The sequence below is a fragment of the Ranitomeya variabilis genome, chromosome 7 (genome assembly GCF_051348905.1).
Source record: "Ranitomeya variabilis isolate aRanVar5 chromosome 7, aRanVar5.hap1, whole genome shotgun sequence".
NCBI lineage: Eukaryota > Metazoa > Chordata > Amphibia > Anura > Dendrobatidae > Ranitomeya > Ranitomeya variabilis.
Window position 1 is genome coordinate 137,041,029 of NC_135238.1, and position 24,617 is coordinate 137,065,645.

At 41.8% G+C, this 24,617-nt stretch overlaps 1 protein-coding gene across 6 annotated transcripts in view; it reads right to left on the bottom strand.

Annotated features, from left to right (window-relative positions):
* ADAM23 (ADAM metallopeptidase domain 23) overlaps nt 1–24,617 on the bottom strand; it is a 410,305-nt gene that overhangs the window by 195,759 nt on the left and 189,929 nt on the right. For all 6 annotated transcript variants that reach the window (XR_013218285.1, XM_077275748.1, XM_077275751.1 and 3 more), the window contains exon 7: nt 2,737–2,809. Coding sequence is in view for 5 of the 6 variants with exons in the window: in XM_077275748.1 (XP_077131863.1) it covers nt 2,737–2,809 (73 nt within the window). In the remaining variant the exon portion in view is untranslated. The remainder of the gene's footprint in view (nt 1–2,736; nt 2,810–24,617) is intronic.

Here is a 24,617-nt window from a genome sequence, read left to right on the forward strand (position 1 = left end):
GTTTGGGGGCTGTTTAGTGAGTGCAGTAACACATGGTCTAATGGACTGACTGATCATTAGAGGCTGTCCCATATCTTCATTCAGGAGCACACTGCTCCTCTGCCTCCTGACTTCCCGTTTGACAGGGGTTGTGCATTGCAAATTGATTGATAGTTTGGTAGCTGGCCCAAAATATATGATCTCCAATGCTACAAGCAGAGTTACTTTGCCTCTGCAGCATAGGAGTGGTACTAAAGCTGGCCAGATCTAGCGATTTGTTTAGTTTCAGAGCAGCATTTGAAAGCTCTATAAAAGAACTTTTAAAGAGAACCTGTCACCAAGTTTATCCAATACCAGATAAGACTAATACCTTTCAGCCCTGATATACAGCATTCTATAATGCTGTATATCTGCCCCCAATCCAGCCTGCAACAAAAGAAAAACACCTTTTATTATACTCACCTACGGGGCGGTCAAGTCCTATGGACGTCATTGTCTTGGTCCAGTGCCTCCGCCCTTTTTTGGGAAGCCATCCTCCTTCTGTCCTTCGTGTGGATAACGGATCCTACGTCATCCACACAATATCCAGGGCAGAGAAAAGTACTGCTGTGCGCATCTCTATGATCTTTCCTGGCACATGCATACTGCAGTACTTTGCTCTGCACTTGATAAGGAAGAGAAGTGCACCTGTACAGAAGCACGATGCCGGGGACACTGCGTGAATGACATAGGATGCATCATCCACACGAAGAACAGAAGAAGGACAGCATCACTAGAAGAAGGAAGGCACCAGACCAAGACAGCGTCGCTCATCTTACCTGACCACCTCGCAGGTCAGTATCATAAAAAGTCTTTTTTTGTCTTGCAGAACTGATTGGGGTCATATATACAGCATATTAGAATGCTGTGTATCAGGGCAGAAATGTACTGGTCTTATCTCATATGGGACAAACCATGGAGACATCAAGGAACATTGATTACTTTGAATCTGCTTGTGGGTTTTTTGGATTACAGGGTTAGTAATGGGGGTGTCTGATAGATGCCTCTCCATTACTAACCCCTGGAATGATGCTGACGTTGGAAGAGTCGGGTAAAGCACCAGAATTGGTGCATCTAATGGATGAACCAATTCTGGGGCAGCTTCGGACTAGTATTTTTAGGCTAGGACAGGCCTAACAATCATGGACCGTCGCAGCTTGATAATATAAACCCCCAACTGTTTGCTTTACCTTGGCTGGTTATCAAAAATAAGGGGGCCCTATATCATTTTTTAAAATGATTTACTTATTAAAACCAGGCTAAAAATGCCTGCATAAGTGCACTTGCTATGCATGTGCTTTTTTGTATACTGCGGATTGACAGCATCTAATGCAAGTCTATGTGTAAATTGACTGAGTTTTCCTGAAAGAGAAATTGACATGCTGCGGCTTGGAAACCTGCACTGAAGGTGATTTTATGCAGCATAAAAAAAGAAGCAGCGTGGACATGGGATTTCTATTAATCCCATCCACTGTGCTTGTACTGTACAATGCAGCATTTACGCTGCGTCCAGAACGCTAGTGTTACTGATTGTCGGCATGCAGCCTAATACTGATGTAAAGTATTTCTAGCCTTTAATCCTTCACAGCTGTTTTTAGGCATTATGCCGGACAATTTCATTTTTCACTTTTCTACAGTTAAGTTCCAGGAACCCTAAATATTTTCAGCGACGTAGTCATATGACGGCTTGATTTTTTTCAGGATGAGTGTTGTATTTGTTAGTCATCCTTTTGTGGTACATATAACTTATTGACAAACTTTTAATAACTCTTTAAGTAAAAATATATATTAACAAATGAACAATTCTGCCAGTGTTCTTTAAATGTTAAACTGTATGCTATTTTGCTGCACAAATAAAGTGTTAACTTCATCCTTTGTACCAGTAGGAATATGGCGATAACTACTTGCACAGCGTCTTGCCATACCCCACGCTTGTCCTTGATTAAATAAAAAAGCCTATATTCACCTCCCGTGTTGGTGCCGTTTCCATGGCTTCGGCACTCGTTCTCACCGGGCTCCCGTCCTGTTATTACTTGTGACTCTGGCGACCAATTAGCACAGACGTCACTATCCCCACATCCTGTCGAATTGAATATGAAGAGGAAGTCCAAGATCAGCTGCCGCCTGGACTTACTCTTCAGGTTAAATTTGACCAAAGATGGGGACACAGACGCCAATGCTGACTGGGTGCCGGGATCACATGTCACAATAACCGCACGAGAGCCCTGGTAACCGCAAATGCTGACACCACTGGAACGGCTGTGGCACAGGAGGTGAGTATAGGTTTTTTTATTTTATCGGCCCCAAACATTTACATCAAAAAGGGGTTCTTCTAGTAGTGGAAAACCCCTTTAAAGCACTGCACTGCCGTGCTGCTAGCAAATGCAGCTTTGCCTCTGCAGCATCGGAGGAGCACAGGGGCCACATCGAGCGACCTCGCAAGCTTCCGAGCTGCTCTTTCAGGCTGTAGAGTATGCAAGCAAGGGACACACTTCGATTTAGTAACTGCCCACTTTTCACTGTAGTCATTTTCACTGACTTAACTGTAGTCATCAAGCTGTAAACTATAAAATTAGAATTTACAATCCCTCTTTTCTTAAGAACGGAGAAGAATTTTAAAAAAAGAGGTAAATTGCAAAGATACTAGTTTTTACAAGCAGTTTTCAATGTTATCCATTTTATGAATTTCAGATAACTCCTATAAGGTAAGATTTTTACCTGAATGGTTTGGAAGATCGGGGATTTGGGAACCTGGGGCTTTTTCTATGATGTGTGGCCGGCTTGTGCTTTCCTGTGGAAATAAAAAAACACATAAACAGAAATTAAAGTCCATTTACACACAGAAATCACACTGAAGCCTAGTACTAATAGTATTCAACCTACCCATAGGCCTTGTGCCGCTTGTATATGTCTGTTGAGTCCCATTAGTTAAAAAAAAAAAAAGATTTTTTTTTCTTGTGGACCCTCTATATTGAAAAACACAGTAGTGAAAAAAGCTGTGCCATCATATGCTGGTTATATGTATGCCAAAAAGACACGCTCTTTAGAAATATGTCACATATATCATTGCAAATGGATAATTAATGGTGCGATATGGTGTGAACATAGTCATAAGCTGAGCAGACAGCTCTTACTTTTCTGTCAAAATATAGTGCATTTTTCTCAGTATCAATCATCTATGTATTCAATATCTTGTTGTAATAACAAGTCTAATAGTTTTACACAGGATTAATTTTTGGGAAACACAGTTTTTGATGCAGTTTTCCGAGCCAAATCGAGAAGTGGATGTACCTGCACAATTCTGTGGAAAAGTTCATTATTTATTATTTCTAGGGGTCTCTTTTAAAGCCAAGTGAGATATGTTTTACACATATACCATTTAACAAAACAATACTTTTTTTAGCATTTATTTAACTCTGTATGTTTTTTTATATATATACAGTGCTAAAAAAATAAAGGGAACACTTAAACAACAGAAGATAACTTTAAGTAAATCAAGCTTCTGTGAAATCAAACTGTCCACTTAGGAAGCAGCACTGTTTGACAATCAATTTCACATGCTGTTGTGCAAATGGAATAGACATCAGATGGAAATTATTGGCAATTATCAAGACACACTCAATAAAGGAGTGGTTCTGCAGGTGGGGACCACAGACCACATCTCAGTACCAATGCTTTCTGGCTGATGTTTTGGTCACTTTTGAATGTTGGTTGTGCTTTCACACTCGTGGTAGCATGAGACGGACTCTACAACCCACACAAGTGGTTCAAGTAGAGCAGCTCATCCAGGATGGCACATCAATGCGAGCTGTGGCAAGAAGGTTTGCTGTGTCTGTTAGCATAGTGTCCAGAGGCTGGAGGTGCTACCAGGAGACAGGCCAGTACACCAGGAGATGTGGAGGGGGCCGTAAGAGGGCAACAACCCAGCAGCAGGACTGCTACCTCAGCCTTTGTGCAAGGAGGAACAAGAGGAGCACTTCCTGAGCCTTGCAAAATGACTTCCAGCATGCCACAAATGTACATGTGTCTGCACAAACTGTTAGAAACCGACTCAATGAGGATGGTCTGAGTGACCGACGTCCACAGATGGGGGTTGTGCTCACAGCCCAACACTGTGCAGGATGCTTGGCATTTGCCACAGAACACCAGGATTGGCAAATTCGCCACTGGTGCCCTGTGCTCTTCACAGATGAAAGCAGGTTCACACTGAGCCCTTGTGACGGACGTGAGTCTGGAGATGCCGTGGAGAGTGATCTTGCGCCTGCAACATCCTTCAGCATGACCGGTTTGGCAGTGGGTCAGTAATGGTGTGGGGTGGTATTTCTTTGGAGGGCCGCACAGCCCTCAATGTGCTGGTCAGAGGTAGCCTGACTGCCATTATCTGGCGAGATCCTTAGACCACTTGTGAGACCATATGCTGGTGCGGTTGGCCCTGGGTTCCTCCTAATGCAGAACAATAATTATCAACCAAGATGTCCAGAATGAGACAAAGGGCACTTCTACATGCAATATCATCCAACTTATGGATTAACTATTATAACAAAATGCAGCGATATAAAGTGGATCCACCATCTCCATATAAACTAGGTTTAAGACTAATAAAAGTAATAATGTCAGTGTTGCCCACAACAATTTAGCCACTAGTCCCATCAATCCATTAAAAAATGTAGGAATTACCTGTGCAAAAGGTGCTTGGTGCTCGTTCGGTGTCCACTCACCCCGACGTACGTTTCGCCACCAGCTTCTTCCGGGGCGTGTCAGGGTGAGAGGCAGCTGGATATTTATATGACACGCCACCAATAAGCGCTTGCCAGGGGAAAAAGATCGGCGCCTTCCCAGAGCAGCGCATAGCGCACCTGCCCGCCTCCTCCAACTGGTACTTCCCTAACGATGCTCAATGACACGCACACTATGACGTCTGCATGTCAGTGTATGAGCATCCCAGGAAGTCCCAAGAGGTCGGGAAGAAAGCACATGCACAGAGGCACTCGGACTGTCGGACACCATATGAATTGGAAAGAGTGCAGAGGGCAAAGAGCTATAGTGCGTATTATAGTAAAGTGAGACAATTAACAACATAAAGCATGTTGACTCCATGAATACAAGGGTGAAAGGGATGATAGTGAATGAAGGTTAGACCATATATAAATAGATAAATAAATATATGAATAGATTATATCTAAGTTATAATTTTTATACATATTCATATATGAATTAATTTTACTGAACAATTATTCTTTCACTTCATTAATAAAACCATATATATTCATCTTGGTGGTGGTTATTTTATAACGTTAGATATAATCTATTTATATATGGTCTAATCTTCATTCATTCATTCCCTCTCTCTCCCTCCCTCCCTCTCTCTCTCCAAACTCTATCCCCGGGTTAAAAAAAAAAATCGGAACCAGCAAAAAATGGATCTGGCGCATCAGTTTTCGACTATTTGCAACGGATCCGTTTTTTCCAAAATTAGCCGGATTGTGCCTGATGGCTAAAAACTGATGTGTGAAACAGGCCTTAGGGTTTGTTCACAATCATTGTTAGGAAAGGCCAGGTGATGCAAATTTCCCAGCTTTATAAAAACACAGCCTCCTCTAACCTTGTGCCAGAAAAACAGCAGCCATGGGTTCTTCTAAGGAGCTGCCTAGCACTCTGAAAATTAAAATATTGGAGGCCCACAAAGAAGAAGGCTGTAAGAAGATAGCAATGCGGTTTCAAGTTGCCCTTTCCTCAATTTGAAATGTAATTAATAAATGTCAGTTAACAGAAACAGTGGAGGTCAAGATAAGGTCTGGAAGTCCAAGCAACATTTCAGTGAGAACAGAGCATAGGATTGCTAGAGAGGCAAATCACAACACCCGCTTGACTACAAAAGACCTTCAAAAAGATTTAGCAGACTCTGGAATTCTGGTACATTGTTCTACTGTTCAGAGACCCCCTGCACAAATATGGCCTTCATGGAAGAGTCATTAGAAGAAAACCTCTCATTGGAGATTTTTTGTTCCCACCCTGTGTCGTATGTTTTCTGTATTATTTAATAAATTAATAAATAGCATTGTTTTACCGAAGCTAGAATCTCTTTTAGGCTACTTTCACACATCAGGATTTTTCATTCCGGACCATTTTTAAAAAAAACCGGAACCGGCGAAATTAAAAACTGGATGCGGTTTTCCCCATTGACTTGTATTAGCACCGGATTGTGCTGCATGGCCACCGTTCCTTCCGTTTTTTTCCGGATCCAGAGAAAATTTCCATTCCGGTATCTGGAAAAACGTCTACAGTAACGTTTTTTGCCTGCGGCGAAAAAGCCGGAAAGGCCGGATCCAGTGCTTCCGGCTTTTTGTTACAATGCAAGTCTATGGGCGCCGGAATGCGCCGGATCTGGAAAAAGATGGATCCGGTGACCTGATCCGGTTTTTTAATCTGAGCATGCTCATTAACAATTGCCCAGCCCACAGGACACATATATAAACAATCCCAGTGAGGCCCTCACGCAAGAGAGCCTGCCAGCAAGAGAGCCTGCCAGCAAGAGAGCCTCTCTGCAAGAGAGCCTGCCTGCCACAGACTCTGCCAGCCAGCCACAGACTCTGCCAGCAAGCCACAGACTCTGCCAGCCAGCAACAGAGCCAGCAAGCCAGCCTGCCAGCCAGCCACAGACTCTGCCAGCCAGCCACAGACTCTGCCAGCCAGCCACAGACTCTGCCAGCCAGCCACAGACTCTGCCAGCAGGCCTCAGAGCCAGCAAGCCAGACTCTGCCAGCCAGCAACAGAGCCAGCAAGCCACAGACTCTGCCAGCCAGCAGCAGAGCCAGCAAGTCAGCCTGCCAGTCAGCCACAGGCTCTGCCAGCAAGCCACAGACTCCTGCCAGCCACAGAGCCAGCCTGCCAGCCAGCCACAGACTCTGGCAGCCAGCCACAGACTCTGGCAGCCAGCCACAGACTCTGCCAGTCAGCCACAGAGCCTATTAGCCATGTCTTCTTCTGGGAGCCCTCCCCCCGCGTCGGCAGCGCATTGAGGTAAATGTTTTGTTTTTACTGAATTTTTTTGCCCTATCTATCTATCCCATAACTATCTATCTAATATCTATCTATCTCATATCTATCTATCTATCCCATATCTATCTATCTATTCCATATCTATCTATCTATCTATCTATCCCATATCTATCTATCCCATATCTATCTATCTATCTATCTATCTATCCCATATCTATATATATATATATATATATATATATATATATATATATATATATATATATATTTACATAGTTATTAAGGTTGAAGGAAGACTGTAAGTCCATCTAGTTCAACCCACAGCCTAACATAACATGCCCTAACATGTTGATCCAGAGGAAGGCAAAAAAAAAACCATGTGGCAAAGAGTAACTCCACCATGGGGAAAAAAATTCCTTCCCGACTCCACATACGGCAATCAGACTAGTTCCCTGGATCAACGCCTTATCAAGGAATCTAGTGTATATACCCTGTAACATTATACTTTTCCAGAAAGGCATCCAGACCCCTCTTAAATTTAATTAATGAATCACTCATTACAACATCATACGGCAGAGAGTTCCATAGTCTCACTGCTCTTACAGTAAAGAATCCGCGTCTGTTATTATGCTTAAACCTTCTTTCCTCCAGACGTAGAGGATGCCCCCTTGTCCCTGTCTCAGGTCTATGATTAAAAAGATCATCAGTAAGGTCTTTGTACTGTCCCCTCATATATTTATACATTAAAATAAGATCACCCCTTAGTCTTCGTTTTTCCAAACTAAATAGCCCCAAGTGTAATAACCTATCTTGGTATTGCAGACCCCCCAGTCCTCTAATAACCTTGGTCGCTCTTCTCTGCACCCGCTCCAGTTCAGCTGTGTCTTTCTTATACACCGGAGACCAGAACTGTGCACAGTATTCTAAGTGTGGTCGAACTAGTGACTTGTATAGAGGTAAAATTATGTTCTCCTCACGAGCATCTATGCCTCTTTTAATACATCCCATTATTTTATTTGCCTTTGTAGCAGCTGCCTGACACTGGCCACTGAATATGAGTTTGTCATCCACCCATATACCCAGGTCTTTTTCATTGACGGTTTTGCCCAGAGTTTTAGAATTAAGCACATAGTTATACATCTTATTACTTCTACCCAAGTGCATGACCTTACATTTATCCCCATTAAAGCTCATTTGCCATTTATCAGCCCAAGCTTCTAGTTTACATAAATCATCCTGTAATATAAAATTGTCCTCCCCTGTATTGATTACCCTGCAGAGTTTAGTGTCATCTGCAAATATTGAAATTCTACTCTGAATGCCCCCTACAAGGTCATTAATAAATATGTTAATAAGAAGAGGGCCCAATACTGACCCCTGTGGTACCCCACTGCTAACCGCAACCCAGTCTGAGTGTGCTCCATTAATAACCACCCTTTGTTTCCTATCCCTGAGCCAGCTCTCAACCCACTTACACATATTTTCCCCTATCCCCATTACTCTCATTTTATGTAACAACCTTTTGTGTGGCACCGTATCAAAAGCTTTGGAGAAGTCCATATACACTACGTCCACTGGGTTCCCTTGGTCCAGTCCGGAACTTACCTCTTCATAGAAGCTGATCAAATTAGTCTGACATGAACAGTCCCTAGTAAACCCGTGCTGATACTGGGTCATAAGGTTATTCCTCTTCAGATACTCCAGTATAGTATCCCTTAGAATGCCCTCCAGGATTTTACCCACAGTAGAAGTTAAGCTTACTGGCCTATAATTACCGAGTTCAGTTTTTGCCCCTTTTTTGAATATTGGCACCCCATTTGCTATACGCCAGTCCTGTGGTACAGACCCTGTTATTATGGAGTCTTTAAAGATTAAAAATAATGGTCTATCAATGACTGTACTTAGTTCCTGCAGTACTCGGGGGTGTATCCCATCCGGGCCCGGAGATTTGACAATTTTAGTTATTTTTAGACGCCGCTGTACTTCCTGCTGGGTTAAGCAGGTGACATTTAATGGGGAACTTTTATCACTAGTCATTTTGTCTGCCATGGGATTTTCTTTTGTAAATACTGATGAAAAAAAGTCATTTAGCATATTGGCTTTTTCCTCATCCTCATCCACCATTTCCCCCAGATTATTTTTAAGGGGGCCAACACTGTCATTTTTTAGTTTCTTACTATTTATATAGTTAAAGAATATTTTGGGATTATTTTTACTCTCTCTGGCAATGAGTCTCTCTGTCTCAATCTTTGCTGCCTTGATTTGCTTTTTACAGAATTTATTTCATTTTCTGTATTTATTTAATGCCTCCTCACTACCTACTTCCTTTAATTCTCTAAATGCTTTCTTTTTGTCCCTTATTGCGCCCCTTACAGCTCTATTTAGCCATATTGGTTTCCTCCTATTTCTAGTATGTTTATTCCCATACGGTATATACTGTGCACAGGTCCTATCCAGGATGCTAATAAACGTCTCCCATTTTCTTTGTGTATTTTTGTGTCTCAGGATATCGTCCCAGTTAATTGCACCAAGATCCTCTCTCATCCGTTGGAAATTTGCCCTCCTGAAGTTTAGTGTCCTTGTCACCCCCCTACTACCCATCTTATTAAAGGTTACATGAAAACTTATTATTTTGTGATCACTATTCCCCAAGTGACGCCCAACCCTTATATTTGATATGCGGTCTGGCCTGTTGGTTAATATTAGGTCTAGCAGTGCCCCCCTCCTTGTTGGGTCCTGAACCAGTTGTGAAAGGTAATTGTCTCTCATAGTTGTCAAAAACCGATTACCTTTGCTGGAACTGCAGGTTTCTGTTCCCCAATCTATTTCAGGGTAGTTGAAGTCCCCCATAATAATGACTTCTCCTTGAGTCGCAGCTTCATCTATTTGCTTTACGAGGATATTCTCCATTGCTTCCATTATTTTTGGAGATTTATAACAAATCCCTATCAGTAATTTATTATTTTTCCCCCTCCCCTTATCTCCACTCCATATTATATATATAATTAATGTATTTATCAATCTATCATTTTTGTATAACAGGAAGCTGCAGCAGAAGAGGTGCTTCCAGAAGAAGACCAAAGGGGTGGAGAGAGTCCTGGAGTGGGATCGCAATTGGTAAGTTTCTTGCATGCATCGCAGAACCACAACGTCACACAACAACCAACACATAAAAACCAAAGTTCATTACATAAATGACACTGCACACAACACATACAAACTGATCATTATAGACATCACAGTGTACACATCACCTAAAAAGACAACATACAAGCACATGATTTTTTTTTTTCTTATAGTCTTCTGATTCTGGTGCTTGATCCAGAGGTCCTAAGAGCGGCTCCCAGGGTCGTCGGCGTGCAAGTCAGGGCGGTGATCATCGGGTAAGCACCTTTTGTTTTTCATTTTATTTTAAACTTAATGTTGTTTTGAATCTAATGTCTTTTTTTTTTAACATGCTTCACAGCGTGCTCCTGAGTCGGACAGTGAGGAGGCCGGGCTAAATATCGACCTCCTCATCGATCTGATCCGAGAGAGGGAGCCGCTGTGGAACATGGGTGACGGCCGCCACACTAATGTAATTGTGACCTGCCGGCTCTGGGAGCAAGTCTGCCAACAACTTGTAGACAACTGGGACAACCTCGATGTTCGGGCCTAGAATCAAGCACGTAAGTATACACAGTTCAGTTATGTTGGTGGATTTAAAGTGTTGTATACTAACCAATTTGTGCTTTCACTTTTCAGTCGAGAGGATTGTCAAGCGGTGGCGGTCGATCAGGGATCGCTTCAAGAAGGAGTTCAACAAAGAGATGCAGGCCCCGAGTGGATCTGGAGGACGCAGGAGCAAGTATAAATATGCAAGGGCCCTGTCGTTCCTCAGGTCAACAATGGTGAGCTGAAGGAAAATATTACCCAACCCATTTAATAAATAATGTTTACATGTCTAACGCTTTTTTGGTGTTTTAGCCAGGGCCATGCAATATCAATATATTAATTATATATTTTTTCTCTTTGTTCCACAGCACCATGGGCAGCACTCATGAGCCTGCAGCAGAGTTGAACCCTTCTGGGGCGATCCCTCAGGAGTTTGCCACCGAGGGACACTTCGACAGTCCCGGGCCCTCTGCACCTTCCCAGCCTTCCCTCACATCTGATCCCTCGGTCCCATCCACGAGCGCTGGAGCATCCTGGCCACCTGCGTTGCATGAATCTGCTGGTGAGGATATAGCTTTTCCTATACGCCACCCCTCTGATGCTGCTACCTCTAGTACACCTGTGGCTTCAGGGCGGCAGCAGCACCAGAGGGGTCGGGTGCAGAGCTATGCGCCTGAGTTCTTGCACCTGAATCTATCCTTCCAGAACTGTCTGAAACTTTTGTTGGAGCAAATGGCCGCAGGTTTTAATTTGATAAACAAAAGTATTCTTGACTTGCATACACTTCTGCAACGGATGCATTCAGATGCATGTCAATCACCGAACCACACTTTTTTCCGGTCGGTACTCGAGAGCATGGATATACTATCGCCTGATCAGCAGATGCAAGTAATGCAATCGTGCCAGTCTGCTCTAGCGCTTGTTACCTCCCAAACCACCACATCTGCCCCTTCTCCTGCACCTTCCCTCCCTCCAGTCACTGTCCCGCCCTCCAGCCACTACCAGCATCCTGCCCGTGCCCGTACCAGCATCCTGTCCCTGACCCGTACCAGCATCCTGCCCGTGCCCCGTCCCAGCATCCTGACCCGTTCCAACATCCTGCCCCATACCAGTTCCCACCAACATCATCCGCGCCTCCTCTCCCTGCCCACTACCACCAGTCTCCTTCACCCATCATGCCACTATCACAACCCTCTTCTCCACCCATCACCTCTTCTGCCTCCCAATCCAACCACTCCACCCCTCCAACCTTCCAAATTCCAAATACTACACCCGGCTTCCTGTCCACTCGTTCTCTTTCTTTCTCCACCCCCTCACCTGTTTTACCTACTGATCCTTCACCACCACCACCATCACATTCCTCTCTCCACACTCCCAATGTTGAAGTGTCCCAATCTGACAGCCCCTCCAGCAATATCTCGACCCCAAACTATGCAAACTTATAAAAATTATATTTCTTAAAAAAATTGGTTTAATAAAACTTTGTTTTAAAAGTTTGTCTTTTATTTATAAGGTATGAGGTTAAATAAGTTGGGTAAAACAAGGTTTAATAATGTGGTTAAAGGTAAAATACTTTGGGTACAACCCAAAAAGGTACACAACTTTGGTAAAATGCGGTTAAAGGTAAAAGAAGGCAAAATACTTTGGGTATAACCCAAACAGGTACACAACTTGGGTAAAATAAGGTAAAATACTTTGGCAACAACCAAAACATGTACACAACTTGGTTAAAAAAAGGTAAAATACTTTGGGTTACAAGGTCCAAGACAAATTGATCAAACTCTCTCATCCTGCCAATCTACTCTTCCTTCAGGTGAAATAAAGTATTCTGCTAATTTGTCCCTCATTCGGGAAACTGACACAGAACTGTACATAATGTTGTGATAATCAGCCAAGGTCGTTTCTTCAGAGTGGTCTTCAATGGAAATATGTTCCTTGCATATCACATAATTGTGCAGGACTACACACGCTGTCACCACCTCGTAAACAGTCTCAGTCTTCAAGTTTATAGCTGTCAATAGAACTCGCCATTTGGCGGTCAAAATCCCAAAAGCGCACTCCACCATTCTGCGTGCTCGTGTGAGGCGGTAATTAAAAATTCTTTTAGTTTGCGTTAATCCACTACTGGAGTAGGGTTTCAGCAGGTGTTCCGACAGCTGGAAGGCTTCATCCCCAACACAAACAAAAGGCATTGGTGGACCAGAAGTTTTACAGGCAGTGGTCTGGTGGGGGGGAATTTCTAAGGTGTTTCCATACAGATGACCGCCCATAGCAGACAATTTGAAAACTTGGGAATCATTGGAGCGGCCATACACCCCAATATCCACCACTATAAATTTGTATTCCGCATCTGTGATGGCCATCAGCACAATGGAGAAGTATTTTTATAGTTGAAATATTCTGATCTGGATCCAGCCAGTTTCACGATGCGGATATGTTTCCCGTCCACTGCACCCAAGCAATTGGGAAACTGAGAAACTTGCTGGAGTTTATCGGCTATTTCCAACCAACTCTCCATTGTGGGATGTGGTATAAATTCACCGTGCAAAGAGTACCACAATGCACGGCACGTGTGCTTGACAATTCCCGATACGGTGGAAATTCTGAGTCGAAATTGAAAATGTAGTGATGAAGGGGATTTTCCATTTGCAAAGAATCTGTGAATAAAAGCAAGGCAAAAATTATTACAAAATACCAGCAATAACATTACAGTTAGAAGTCAGCTTTAACAGTAGGAGATACAATAAAAATTATTCATAAAAAAGAACACTAAAAACTGTTCTAAAAAAAATACCAGCAACAACATTAACGTGTGCTTTACAGGAGGAGATACAATAAAAATGGCTTACCGAAAAGTGACCATCAGACACTCCGCCAGTGAAATGGAGAATCTGCAATACGTGTCACTCCTTCGGATGAGATGTGCAATTCGGTCCACCAATAGATCAAAGTTCTCCGCTTTTATCCGCACATATGAGAAAAATTTCTCTGGGTCTCCTCGTAGCTCCATGTACAGTGTAGAAAACACCCCACGTGTCATTCTCTATGCAGTGATGGGCTGGATCCACAAACGCCTTCGGCGCAGACGCATAATACGCTGTCTCTCGCTCCTTCTCCAGAACAATTGTTTTCAAGCGATTCACCTCCACAGTAAAATCCACATTGATCTTCAGAATATTCGCAATAACGACATCCATCTTGCTCTCAAAACACTTGCTCCTCTATAACCTGTCACAGATGGGCTGTAGGAACACTGTATATATAAGTTTTCAGTGGCCAATCACATTTGGGAGCCTCCCAGGGGCGCTTTTGAAAACTGGATCCGTCAAAAAACGGATAAAAAAAGGAAGAAATGGATGCAAAACTGATGGAATGGATCCGTTTTTTCGCCGGTTCCGCTAACCAGATCCGGTGGAAAATCGGATCCGTTAAGCAGTTTTTCACATTTTACGCCGGATCCAGTGCTGCGGCGTGACACAGGAACCGACATGACGGAAAGAAATCTGATGTGTGAAAGTAGCCTTATACGGCGGCATTATTTAGAGCTGCTAGGGATTGTATTTATATATAGGCACTAGCCATACAGGGTGCCCAAACTTTTGCACCAGCCCATGTTTATTTTGCATTTTTTTAAATGTAAAAGATGAATACACACACACATATACATATATACACTACCGTTCAAAGGTTTAGGGTCACTAAAAGCACAGACACCATCTGTCAAGCATGGTGGAGGTAATGTGATGGTATGGGGTTGCTTTGGTGCTGGTAAAGTGGAATATTTGTACAAGGTAAAAGGGATTTTGAATAAGGAAGGCTATCACTCCATTTTGCAACGCTATGCCATACCCTGTGGACAACGCTTGATTGGAGCCAATTTCATCCTACAAAAGGACAATGACCCAAAGCACACCTCCAAATTATGCAAGAACTATTTAGGGAATAAGCAGGCAGCTGGTATTCTACCTGTAATGGAGTGGCCAGCACAGTCACCAGATCTCAACCCCACTGAGCTGTTGTGGGAGCAGCTTGACCGTATGGTACGCAAAAAGTGTCCATCCAGCCAAACCAACTTGTGGGAGGTGCTTCTGGAAGCATTGGGGGACATTTCTCCAGATTATCTCAGCAAATTAACTGCTAGAATGCCAAAGGTCTGCAATGCTGTAATTGCTGAAAAGGGAACATTCTTTGACAAAAGCAAAGTTTGAAGGAGAAAATTATTATTTCAAATAAAAATCTTTTTTTCGAACCTTGTCAAAGTTTGGACTAGATTTTCAATTCATTTGGCAACTCATTTGATTAATAAAAGTATGAGTTTAATAGTGTATATATATATATATATATATATATATATATATATATATATATATATATTATTATTATTATTATTATTTTTCTTCCTAAAATACAAAGGACATGTCATCTTTAACTTCAGGCCTTTTAGAGATCATTTCATCTTCAACTTGCTTAACTATTCACAATAACAGTAATTTTGACCAGGGGTGCCCAAACTTTTACATGCCACTGTATATATAAATATATATATATATTACATATATAAAAAATTTATTCAGGCAGAGCTGCCGGAGTTTTCTTTCAGAAGCTTATTCAGGTAAAAGCCAGCAACTGCCTTTTTGAAGTTATTTTTGCAGCAGCTCCACTGCCTGCATCTTTTCCATACATCTTAGAGCTCATACTCATTTCTGAAAAAAATAGATGAGTGCAATCTGATAAAAAAATCAGATTGCACTCTGACCAATGTTATTTAATGGGTGACATCTCATCTGCGATTATTTTCCTCAGCTGAAAACGGACTGAGAAAAAAATTGCAGCATGCTGCAATTTGCCCCGTATCTCGGACGAGACTCGCCAATGCAAGCCTATAAGTGCAAGAAAAAATTGCACAGCACACGGACCATGCGAGTGCTGTCCGATTTTTACACTCCAATGTCCTTTAAAGAGATGGCAATTCATCTGCCGCAAAAAGTAAAATCACAGCATGACAGGTAAGAGTAGAATAGAGTACATATGTACACATAGGATAGATAGATAGATAGATAGATAGATAGATAGATAGATAGACAGATAGATTGATAGATGTCAGTGACACGCACACATATATATATATATGTATATATATTACATTGATAGATAGAAGAAAAGTCGGCAATTCAGCAGCCGCGTAGTGTAAAATCACTGCAGGAGCCGACAGCATAGAAGTGATGGATTACATACACTACATACACCTATATAGAATAGGTAGATATACAGATGTCTGTGACAAATACAATTAGTCCAGTGTGTGCAACTTTCTGTACATGAATTAATACAAGATTTTTCTGAAAAATATGGTGTGGGCTCCAGCATAATTTTCTCAACCAGGAGAGGGAAAGCTGACGGCTGGGGGGTGATGTTTATATTCCTGGGAAGGGGGTAATACCCATGGAGCTTCCCAGGCTATTAATATCAGCTCACAGCTGTATACTTAGCCTTTACTGGCTATTAAAATGGGGGACACTAAAAAAAATGATGTAGGCTCCCTCTATAATTAATAACCAGCAAAGGTTATGCAGACAGCTGTGGGCTGATATTAATAGCATAGGAAGGGGCCATGGATACTGCCCCCCCAGGCTAAAAACATCAGCTCTCAGGCACCCCAGAAAAGACGCATCTCTAAGATGTACCAATTCTGGCACAAAGCCTCGTTCTTCCCATTTGCCCTGTAGCGGTGACAAGTGGTGTGATGGTTGGGGGGGGGTTGATGTCACCTTTGTATTGTCAGGTGATATGAAGCCCCAAGGTTAGTAATGGAGAGGCGTCAATAAGCACCCCATTACTAACCGTATAGTCATATTGTATAAAAACATAGACACCCAGTGGCGCTTTTTCAGGTGGATTTCGAGCAAATTCACCAGACTTCACCAAGACAAATTTTGCGCCACCGCCAGCGGAGCAAAGATGTAGTGCGAACATACACTTAATACTCGCTGAAACAGAAGAGCTTCCTGAATCAGTTTTCCTCATGGTTAATTCCTCCGAAAAATAGTAAAAAGTTTAAACAGTTGGAGCTCTGCTTTTCTAATACAAAGCTCCAACTGTCTTTCTTTTTTGTCATGTTCGTAATAAAGATGAAATTAATGCCAAAGCCTCATGCGGATGAATGACAACCAAACTTCAAAAAATAAGAGAGATTGCACTCAATTTTGTCACTGCGTTATCTTAAGTTTATTGGTAACAGTTCGTACGTGAGTACCTGCATGTGAACTAGTGGTCATGGAATAAAGATGTCATAATCACAAGATTAGTATCTTTATCTATTTTCATATGAAACTATTTGCATGGGGAAAAAAGGCACAAACCAGAGTGACTCGTGGGGGAAAAATATGACTAGATCAGAAATGATGCAACTTTAGCACGAATCTCTAAATTGTCATGTACAAGCCACTCACACATTTGTATTAGATTCCCAAAATTAAGTAAAAATGAGAGCCAGATCTGTGTAACTTTTATCGGCAAATTACACGTATTTGTCCTGTTCTAGAGCCATTCCTACAGTTCCGATCATATCCCATTTCGCACAGTAAGATGCTTACACTTTGTCAATCACCCATTTGCAGTGTTGTCACCATTTTGCACCTTAACATTCAAAAAACAAAACTAATTTATATGTAATTTTCACATCTCCTAGCCCCGTGCTCCATGTACCAGCAGGCCACATATATCTGCCATTCTGCCAGTGTAATCTGGCTTCTAATTCTGATGATTGTCTCCCATGCGCTCATTTTTTATTTTTTTCTTCCAGAACAATGGACATCAATAGCAAAGCATTTCTCAGCTGAAATACTGTCGTTAAAGGAAATTAATGCTAAATTTATCCAAGCACATAATATTTAGCACCATGATCTATTGCACTGTCAATATGATTAATGCCTCATGCCAAAAATGCTCGGCAATGGGGCCAAATGTAGTGTGGTAATGGCAGAGACTCCTTTTTGTTTAACGCAGACAAATAAAACTAGAACATTTTACTGGTTCTCAGACAGAAATAGTGCAAAATTTAGAAACCAGGCTCTTCCTTTGGGCCACCATCAAATATAAACAGAGCTGACAAAACACAAACCTTGGTGAATATTTTGGATATTGGAGAATATGAAGAGACATGGTACAGGGTACGCATTGGCTTAGGAGCACATTTTGGTCTTTGGGGGGGAAATCAGTATTTTTTTGGATGATCTGAATTAATTCTCCAGTTATTCTTGTGGACTGTGTACATATTTTTGGGGTAGTTTTTCTTATATATTTTCATGTCTTGATTCTGGGGTCTGTATTTATTCTGGAGATTGCATTAACACTGTGGTCTGGTCATATATCTGTATGCATTTGAGAATCAAGCCTACGGTAAGGTCTTTTCGGGTGTATTTTGTGCCTCTTCTAAGGTCTGTTTTCATTTGAGGGCTGTACTTACCGTATTTTGTATCTGTTAATTCTGGGGATTGGTTTGGGGCCTTTATTACATTTGGGCTGGCTTCTGTCTTAGGTTTAGTGGACCCTTATAGAGATGCATATGGTCGCCTATCACAAAACATTGTAGTTCTTGCGGGTGTTAAAAAAGAATTGCACAAATATTTTACACTTTTAGGGAATAGTACTTAGTTAACTAAACCCTCTGCAAATGATGCCCAAACTGCTATACGCGCTTTACACGCTTCTCATTTACTGATACAGGTTTGGTAATGCAGAGATTTCATTTTATATAGCACTTTGCCAATTTCATTAAATTGAACTTTTTTAAGTTTTTATTTTTATAGTTTCACAAACATCTTACATTGGTGCAACACCTTGTATTGTCATGCTGGTAAGGTGGAAGCAAAGCTGAACTTTTGAGATCCTGAAACAGGCAGTAAAAATACAGCAAAAGACAGTAGCGAAACCTGAGTTTTAGCTGCAGCTTTTTTACTAGCAATAGATCAGATTTTGGCTACAGAAAAAAAGCAGCATAAAAGCAACATAGCCCAAACCAGATTCCTGAATATATCTACCCAGGTTAATAATAATAATAATAATAATAATAATAATAATTTTTATTTATATAGCGCCAACATATTCCGCAGCGCTTTAAAGAATGAGACAAACAAAATCCCTATATGTATTAAGAAGATAATGACAAAACATACAAGACAAGGTAACTCAAAAAGAAAGGAGACAGGTAATAATCCAGACACGTGTGGAACCAGCTGATAGTAACGGTGGATGGCCACAAAACAGCATTTATATCAATTCCCACAATAAGTATCATTATAATAAAGTGCATAGTGTAGATGTGATCCAGACAACAGCTCAGTATGCCATTTGATACCAGTAGTGACCTTCCTATTTCTCCATGTTCTGCTATTTTGACTATGGATGCGCCTTTTTCCTGGGCATTGTGCCATTATATTGTTAGCATTCATTCATGTAGTACTTTCGTTTGGCGTATCAGTGTCCTCCGTATTCTGAGGCCATCTTTTTGTGTTGTGCAGTATCCATGGATTATAGTGTCAGCACCTATTATTCGTCTTTCACGTCTGCATTATGCACTTTATTATAATTATACTTACTGTGTAAATTGATATAAATGCTGTTTTGTGGCCACCGTTACTATCAGCTGTTTCCACATGTGTCTGGATTATTGTCCATCCCCTTTCTTTTTCAGTTACCTTGTTTTATATGCGTTTTGTTATTATTTTAAACTAATTTCAATACAATAATTTTCTTAATATACATATAGTGATTTTATTTGTCTTTAACCTGGGTAGATATGCGGGGCGGGATCTCGAGCCTGGGCTACAACGCAAGCGCGAGATGAATACATCAGGTGATGTGAGTTGAAGGGTAGCACAAACGGTGCACGCCCGAAAAAGGAAAGCACAGCGCAGGCGTCGGGTACGTGACTGAAGACAGAGGAGGGGGCGCCCGGCGCACTGAGGGGCTGACTGATGGCTGGGAGGCGGTTGTGTCTGGGGGAAAAGACCGCCCCCCCGACAGACTAAAGGTATAGCGCGAAAATTATAAAAATTAATATTGCAGCGTTAGAAGGGAGCACAAAAAGAAGAGCCACCTTGACAGAATGTAGCCTTAGTGCTGTACAAGGTGGCTCTTTTACTTAAAAACGCCGGGGGGGTGACAGGTTCCCTTTAAGGAACCAAATCTGAACTTTATTAAGTTATGAATCGCAGGTAAGATAAGAAATAGGTTCTTAGAATCATCAAAGAAAAGGACATCTTCTGTCTATAGAGTCAACAATATTGCCGAAATGAAACTTGGCCTGCTTTGAACCAAGGTCTGAACTTAAAAGAAGTCAAGTAATCAGTGATAGCTGGGGTAAAAAGGAAAGGTGCAAGAGAGAAGGCTTTCTACAAAGGTTATACATGAACGTGCATTGGTGCAATATCTTTCTGATGCCCTCCATTGATTCCAGAAGGTCCACATGTGAAAATAGAATGGGGTCACATCATAAAAATACATTAGAATGCAAAAGGGCTTTCCACAATTTCTCCACCTTTATCCATTTATTGTAGGTAGGGAAGGTATTCCAACCAAGTTTCCATGCGACATATTAGCTGTCAGTATTGCATTACGGAGCCTATGATGATCATTTTCCATACAAAATTTTAAATAAAATATATAATGAATTCCATTTACACAAGAAACTTAAAGGGGTGGACCAATGGCAAAGTCTTTTTCTCCTAACTCCCTATCTACTTAGTCCCATAATGATAATTTAAGGTATTTTTGTCCTACTAATACCTAACTACACTAACTGCTTTTGTATTTTTTTTCCTACTTCTTATCTTATGATGATTCGTTTGAGTATCACTAGTGCATGCTGAGATATTAAAAGAAAGCATCATCAGGGGGAAGAGGATGCAGTTACCCTCACACCGCTGCCCCTCCCTAAAATGAAGCGTCATCAGAGCAGGGGACAGGGGTTGCAGTCACTGTCATAGCCCTTGCCCCTCCCTGAAATGAGGCATCATAGGAGCAGGGGGAGATGCTGTAGTCACTGTAGCAGTCCCTGCCCCTCCCTGAAATGAAGGGTCATCAAAGCAGGGGCAGAGGCTGCAGTCACTGTAGCAGTCCCTGCCCCTGCCTGAAATGAAGCGTCATCAGAGCATGGGACAGAGGTTGCAGTCACTGTCACAGCCCCTGCCCCTTCCTGAAATGAAGCACCATCGGAGCTTGGGACAGAGGTTGCAGTCACTGTCACAGCCCCTGCCCCTTCCTGAAATGAAGCACCATCGGAGCATGGGACAGAGGTTGCAGTCACTGTCACTGCCCCTCCCTGAAATGAAGCACTATAAGTGAAGCTCGTTTCAGGGTCGGTGCTATTTCTGCTCTGTCACTGTCTTCCTTGGGCTTCTCCCCCAGTGCCCTGAAGGATGAGCGCAGTGTCTGGTCTAATGTCTGCTTAGATGAATAGCGATAAGCCGGCAGCAGTGCGGAGTCACTATGTCTGATGTACAGCAGAGGGCAAACTGTATTTGAATATCTTAGATGTATTTATACCAAGGTATTTAAGATGGGCAGTTTGTGAGGTATACTGGCAATTACGGTGGTTTGTAACATCTGTTTTAAGTCAAGAGGGAGATTGATAGGAAGGATGTCTATTTTTGATGTGATGACCTTATAACACAATAGATGGCCATATTTTTTTATTAGGTCAAGAAGGCTTGGGAGGGAAGTGGTTGAAAGTTAGTAAGTAATAAATTATCTGCACACAACACAATTTTAAACTCTACTGAATATTAGGGCACATTATTTCCAGCTGCCAGGAGTTCAATGCAAATTACAAGAGGAGTAGAGAAAGTGGTCACCCATGACAGCTGCTTTTATGGACTGAAAATGTAGTAGACTGCTTTTGTGGACTGAAAATGTAGTAGAGGCGGCATGAGAGAGATTGACTGCAGACGTGAGCTTAGCCTTGGATGACTCAAATGAACTACCCCTGAAAGCCGATATGTTTTTATGTTGCAAACATGTATTACTATTTGAGATATTTTTTTAATGCTCAGACTAAAGGCTGAGTCACACATAACGATATCGTTAACGATATCGTTGCAACGTCACGCTTTAGGTGACGTAGCAACGATCCCGCTAACGATCTCGTTATGTGTGACAGCGACCAACGATCAGGCCCCTGCTGGGAGATCGTTGGTCGTTGGGGAATGATCAGGACCATTTTTTAGTCGCTGATCACCCGCTGTCATCGCCGATCCAGCGATGTGTTCACTTGTAACCAGGGTAAATATCGGGTTACTAAGCGCAGGGCCGCACTTAGTAACTCGATATTTACCATGGTTACCATTGTAAAAGTAAAAAAAAAAAAACAATACTTACTCATATTCTGATGTCTGTCACGTCCCCCGGCGTCCACAGGGTTAAAACTGCTTTCGGCTGGAGCACTGCTAATGCACGCGCTGCTGCCGAGAGCTTCCCTGCACTGACTGTGTCAGCGCCGGCCGTAAAGCAGAGCACAGCGGTGACGTCACCGCTGTTACTGCCGGCGCTGACACAGTCAGTGCAGGGAAGCTCTCGACAGCAGCGCGTGCATTAGCAGCGCTCTTGCCGAAAGCAGTTTTAACCCTGTGGACGCCGGCGGGGGACGTGACAGACATCAGAATGTGAGTAAGTACTGTTGTTTTTTTTTTTCTTTTTACCCTGGTTACCCGGGTGCTGCAGGGGGACTTCGGCATTGTTGAAGACAGTTTCAACGATGCCGAAGTCGTTCCCCTGATCGTTGGTCGCTGGAGAGAGCTGACTGTGTGACAGCTCCCCAGCGACCACACAACGACTTACCAACGATCACGGCCAGGTCGTATCGCTGGTCGTGATCGTTGGTAAGTCGTTTAGTGTGACTTAGGCTTAAGCAAAAGCATTTGAGAGTTTTGCTTTAAACAACATTAATTAGACTTACTGTGTTGTTGTTGTCTCCCCAGCTCGTCTGCGGGGTACAAAAACAACCTGGTCTTCATGTATTAAATGGTGTAACTGAGTATTCAATCTGTCAATCAAACATTGCTCATATTTATGTGACTATCCTACACATTTGAACTAACCTACTATAGAAACAAAAAAAAAGTTGCATGTAAAAGTTTGGGCACCAAATTACTGTCATTGTGAACAGTTTAGCAAGTTGAAGATTAACCCCTTCATGACCCAGCCTATTTTGGCCTTAATGACCTTGCCGTTTTTTGCAATTCTGACCAGTGTCCCTTTATGAGGTAATAACTCAGGAACGCTTCAACGGATCCTAGCGATTCTGAGATTGTTTTTTCGTGACATATTGGGCTTCATGTTAGTGGTAAATTTAGGTCGATAATTTCTGAGTTTATTTGTGAAAAAAATGGAAATTTGGCGAAAATTTTGAAAATTTCGCAATTTTCACATTTTTAATTTTTATTCTGTTAAACCAGAGAGTTATGTGACACAAAATAGTTAATAAATAACATTTCCCACATGTCTACTTTACATCAGCACAATTTTGGAAACAAATTTTTTTTTTGCTAGGAAGTTATAAGGGTTAAAATTTGACCAGTGATTTCTCATTTTTACAACAAAATTTACAAAACCATTTTTTTTAGGGACCACCTCACATTTGAAGTCAGTTTGAGGGTTCCATATGGCAGAAAATACCCAAAAGTGACACCATTCTAAAAACTGCACCCCTCAAGGTGCTCAAAACCACATTCAAGAAGTTTATTAACCCTTCAGGTGTTTCAGAGCAGCAGAAGCAACATGGAAGTAAAAAATGAACTGTGTGACAGCTCCCCAGCGACCACACAACGACTTACCAACGATCACGGCCAGGTCGTATCGCTGGTCGTGATCGTTGGTAAGTCGTTTAGTGTGACTTAGGCTTAAGCAAAAGCATTTGAGAGTTTTGCTTTAAACAACATTAATTAGACTTACTGTGTTGTTGTTGTCTCCCCAGCTCGTCTGCGGGGTACAAAAACAACCTGGTCTTCATGTATTAAATGGTGTAACCGAGTATTCAATCTGTCAATCAAACATTGCTCATAAAGATTAAAAATTGTGATGAGTATATACTTGGAACAGTGTGAATGGTCTTTTCCTGGCCTTTAAATCTATATGTCCTATTCTGCCAGATTGGTGTTGGCACCCAGGGGTATTACCCAATAAACATATAAAATTGAGCATTGTTATTAATAGTAAGTTGAGGCAGATTAGGGACAGAGTTTTTATTTACCATAAATCGTTGTATATTTAAATAATAAAAGTTGAATTTTAGGGCTTGATAGTGAGAGTTTTTTGGGGTTCTCCCTAGATATAACTAAGCTACGTCAGTTTTACATATAATACAAATACAAAAAAATCACTGCATGACTTTCAGAAACCTTGATAAGTTCTCAGCAGGAGAAATTGGTGGCTCTGGTCACGTCCTGCTTCAGTGGAAAAAGCTAGCGGCGTCAGTCTACAAGTATGAATCAGCACAATTTTACTGTCTTGAACACTGGAACGCCTATACGATTTCCCAAGCAGAACATTTGCTGTCAGATATCACGCAGTCGTTCTGAAGGTATAAATTAAACTGGTAAGCAGAAAACTGCACTTAACATCTATGTAGACAGCAGAATTTACAAAGAGGAAAGTATTAGAGACAGTAACATTTTCTTTGTTATAATGCACAATTCAAGTGCCGACTATCACAGGAAGCTGCTCAGACACTGTACTAATTGTATATGTCACTGACATGTTTATATCTATCTATCTATCTATCTATCTATCTATCTATCTATCTATCTATCTATTCTATGTATATACTGTATGTAATCTATCTATTCTATCCTGTCAGGTCCCTCTGTGATTTTATTGTATGCGGCAGATGAACTGTCGGATTTTCAAAGGACATCGGTGTGTAAAAATCAGACAGCACTCGCATGGCCCGA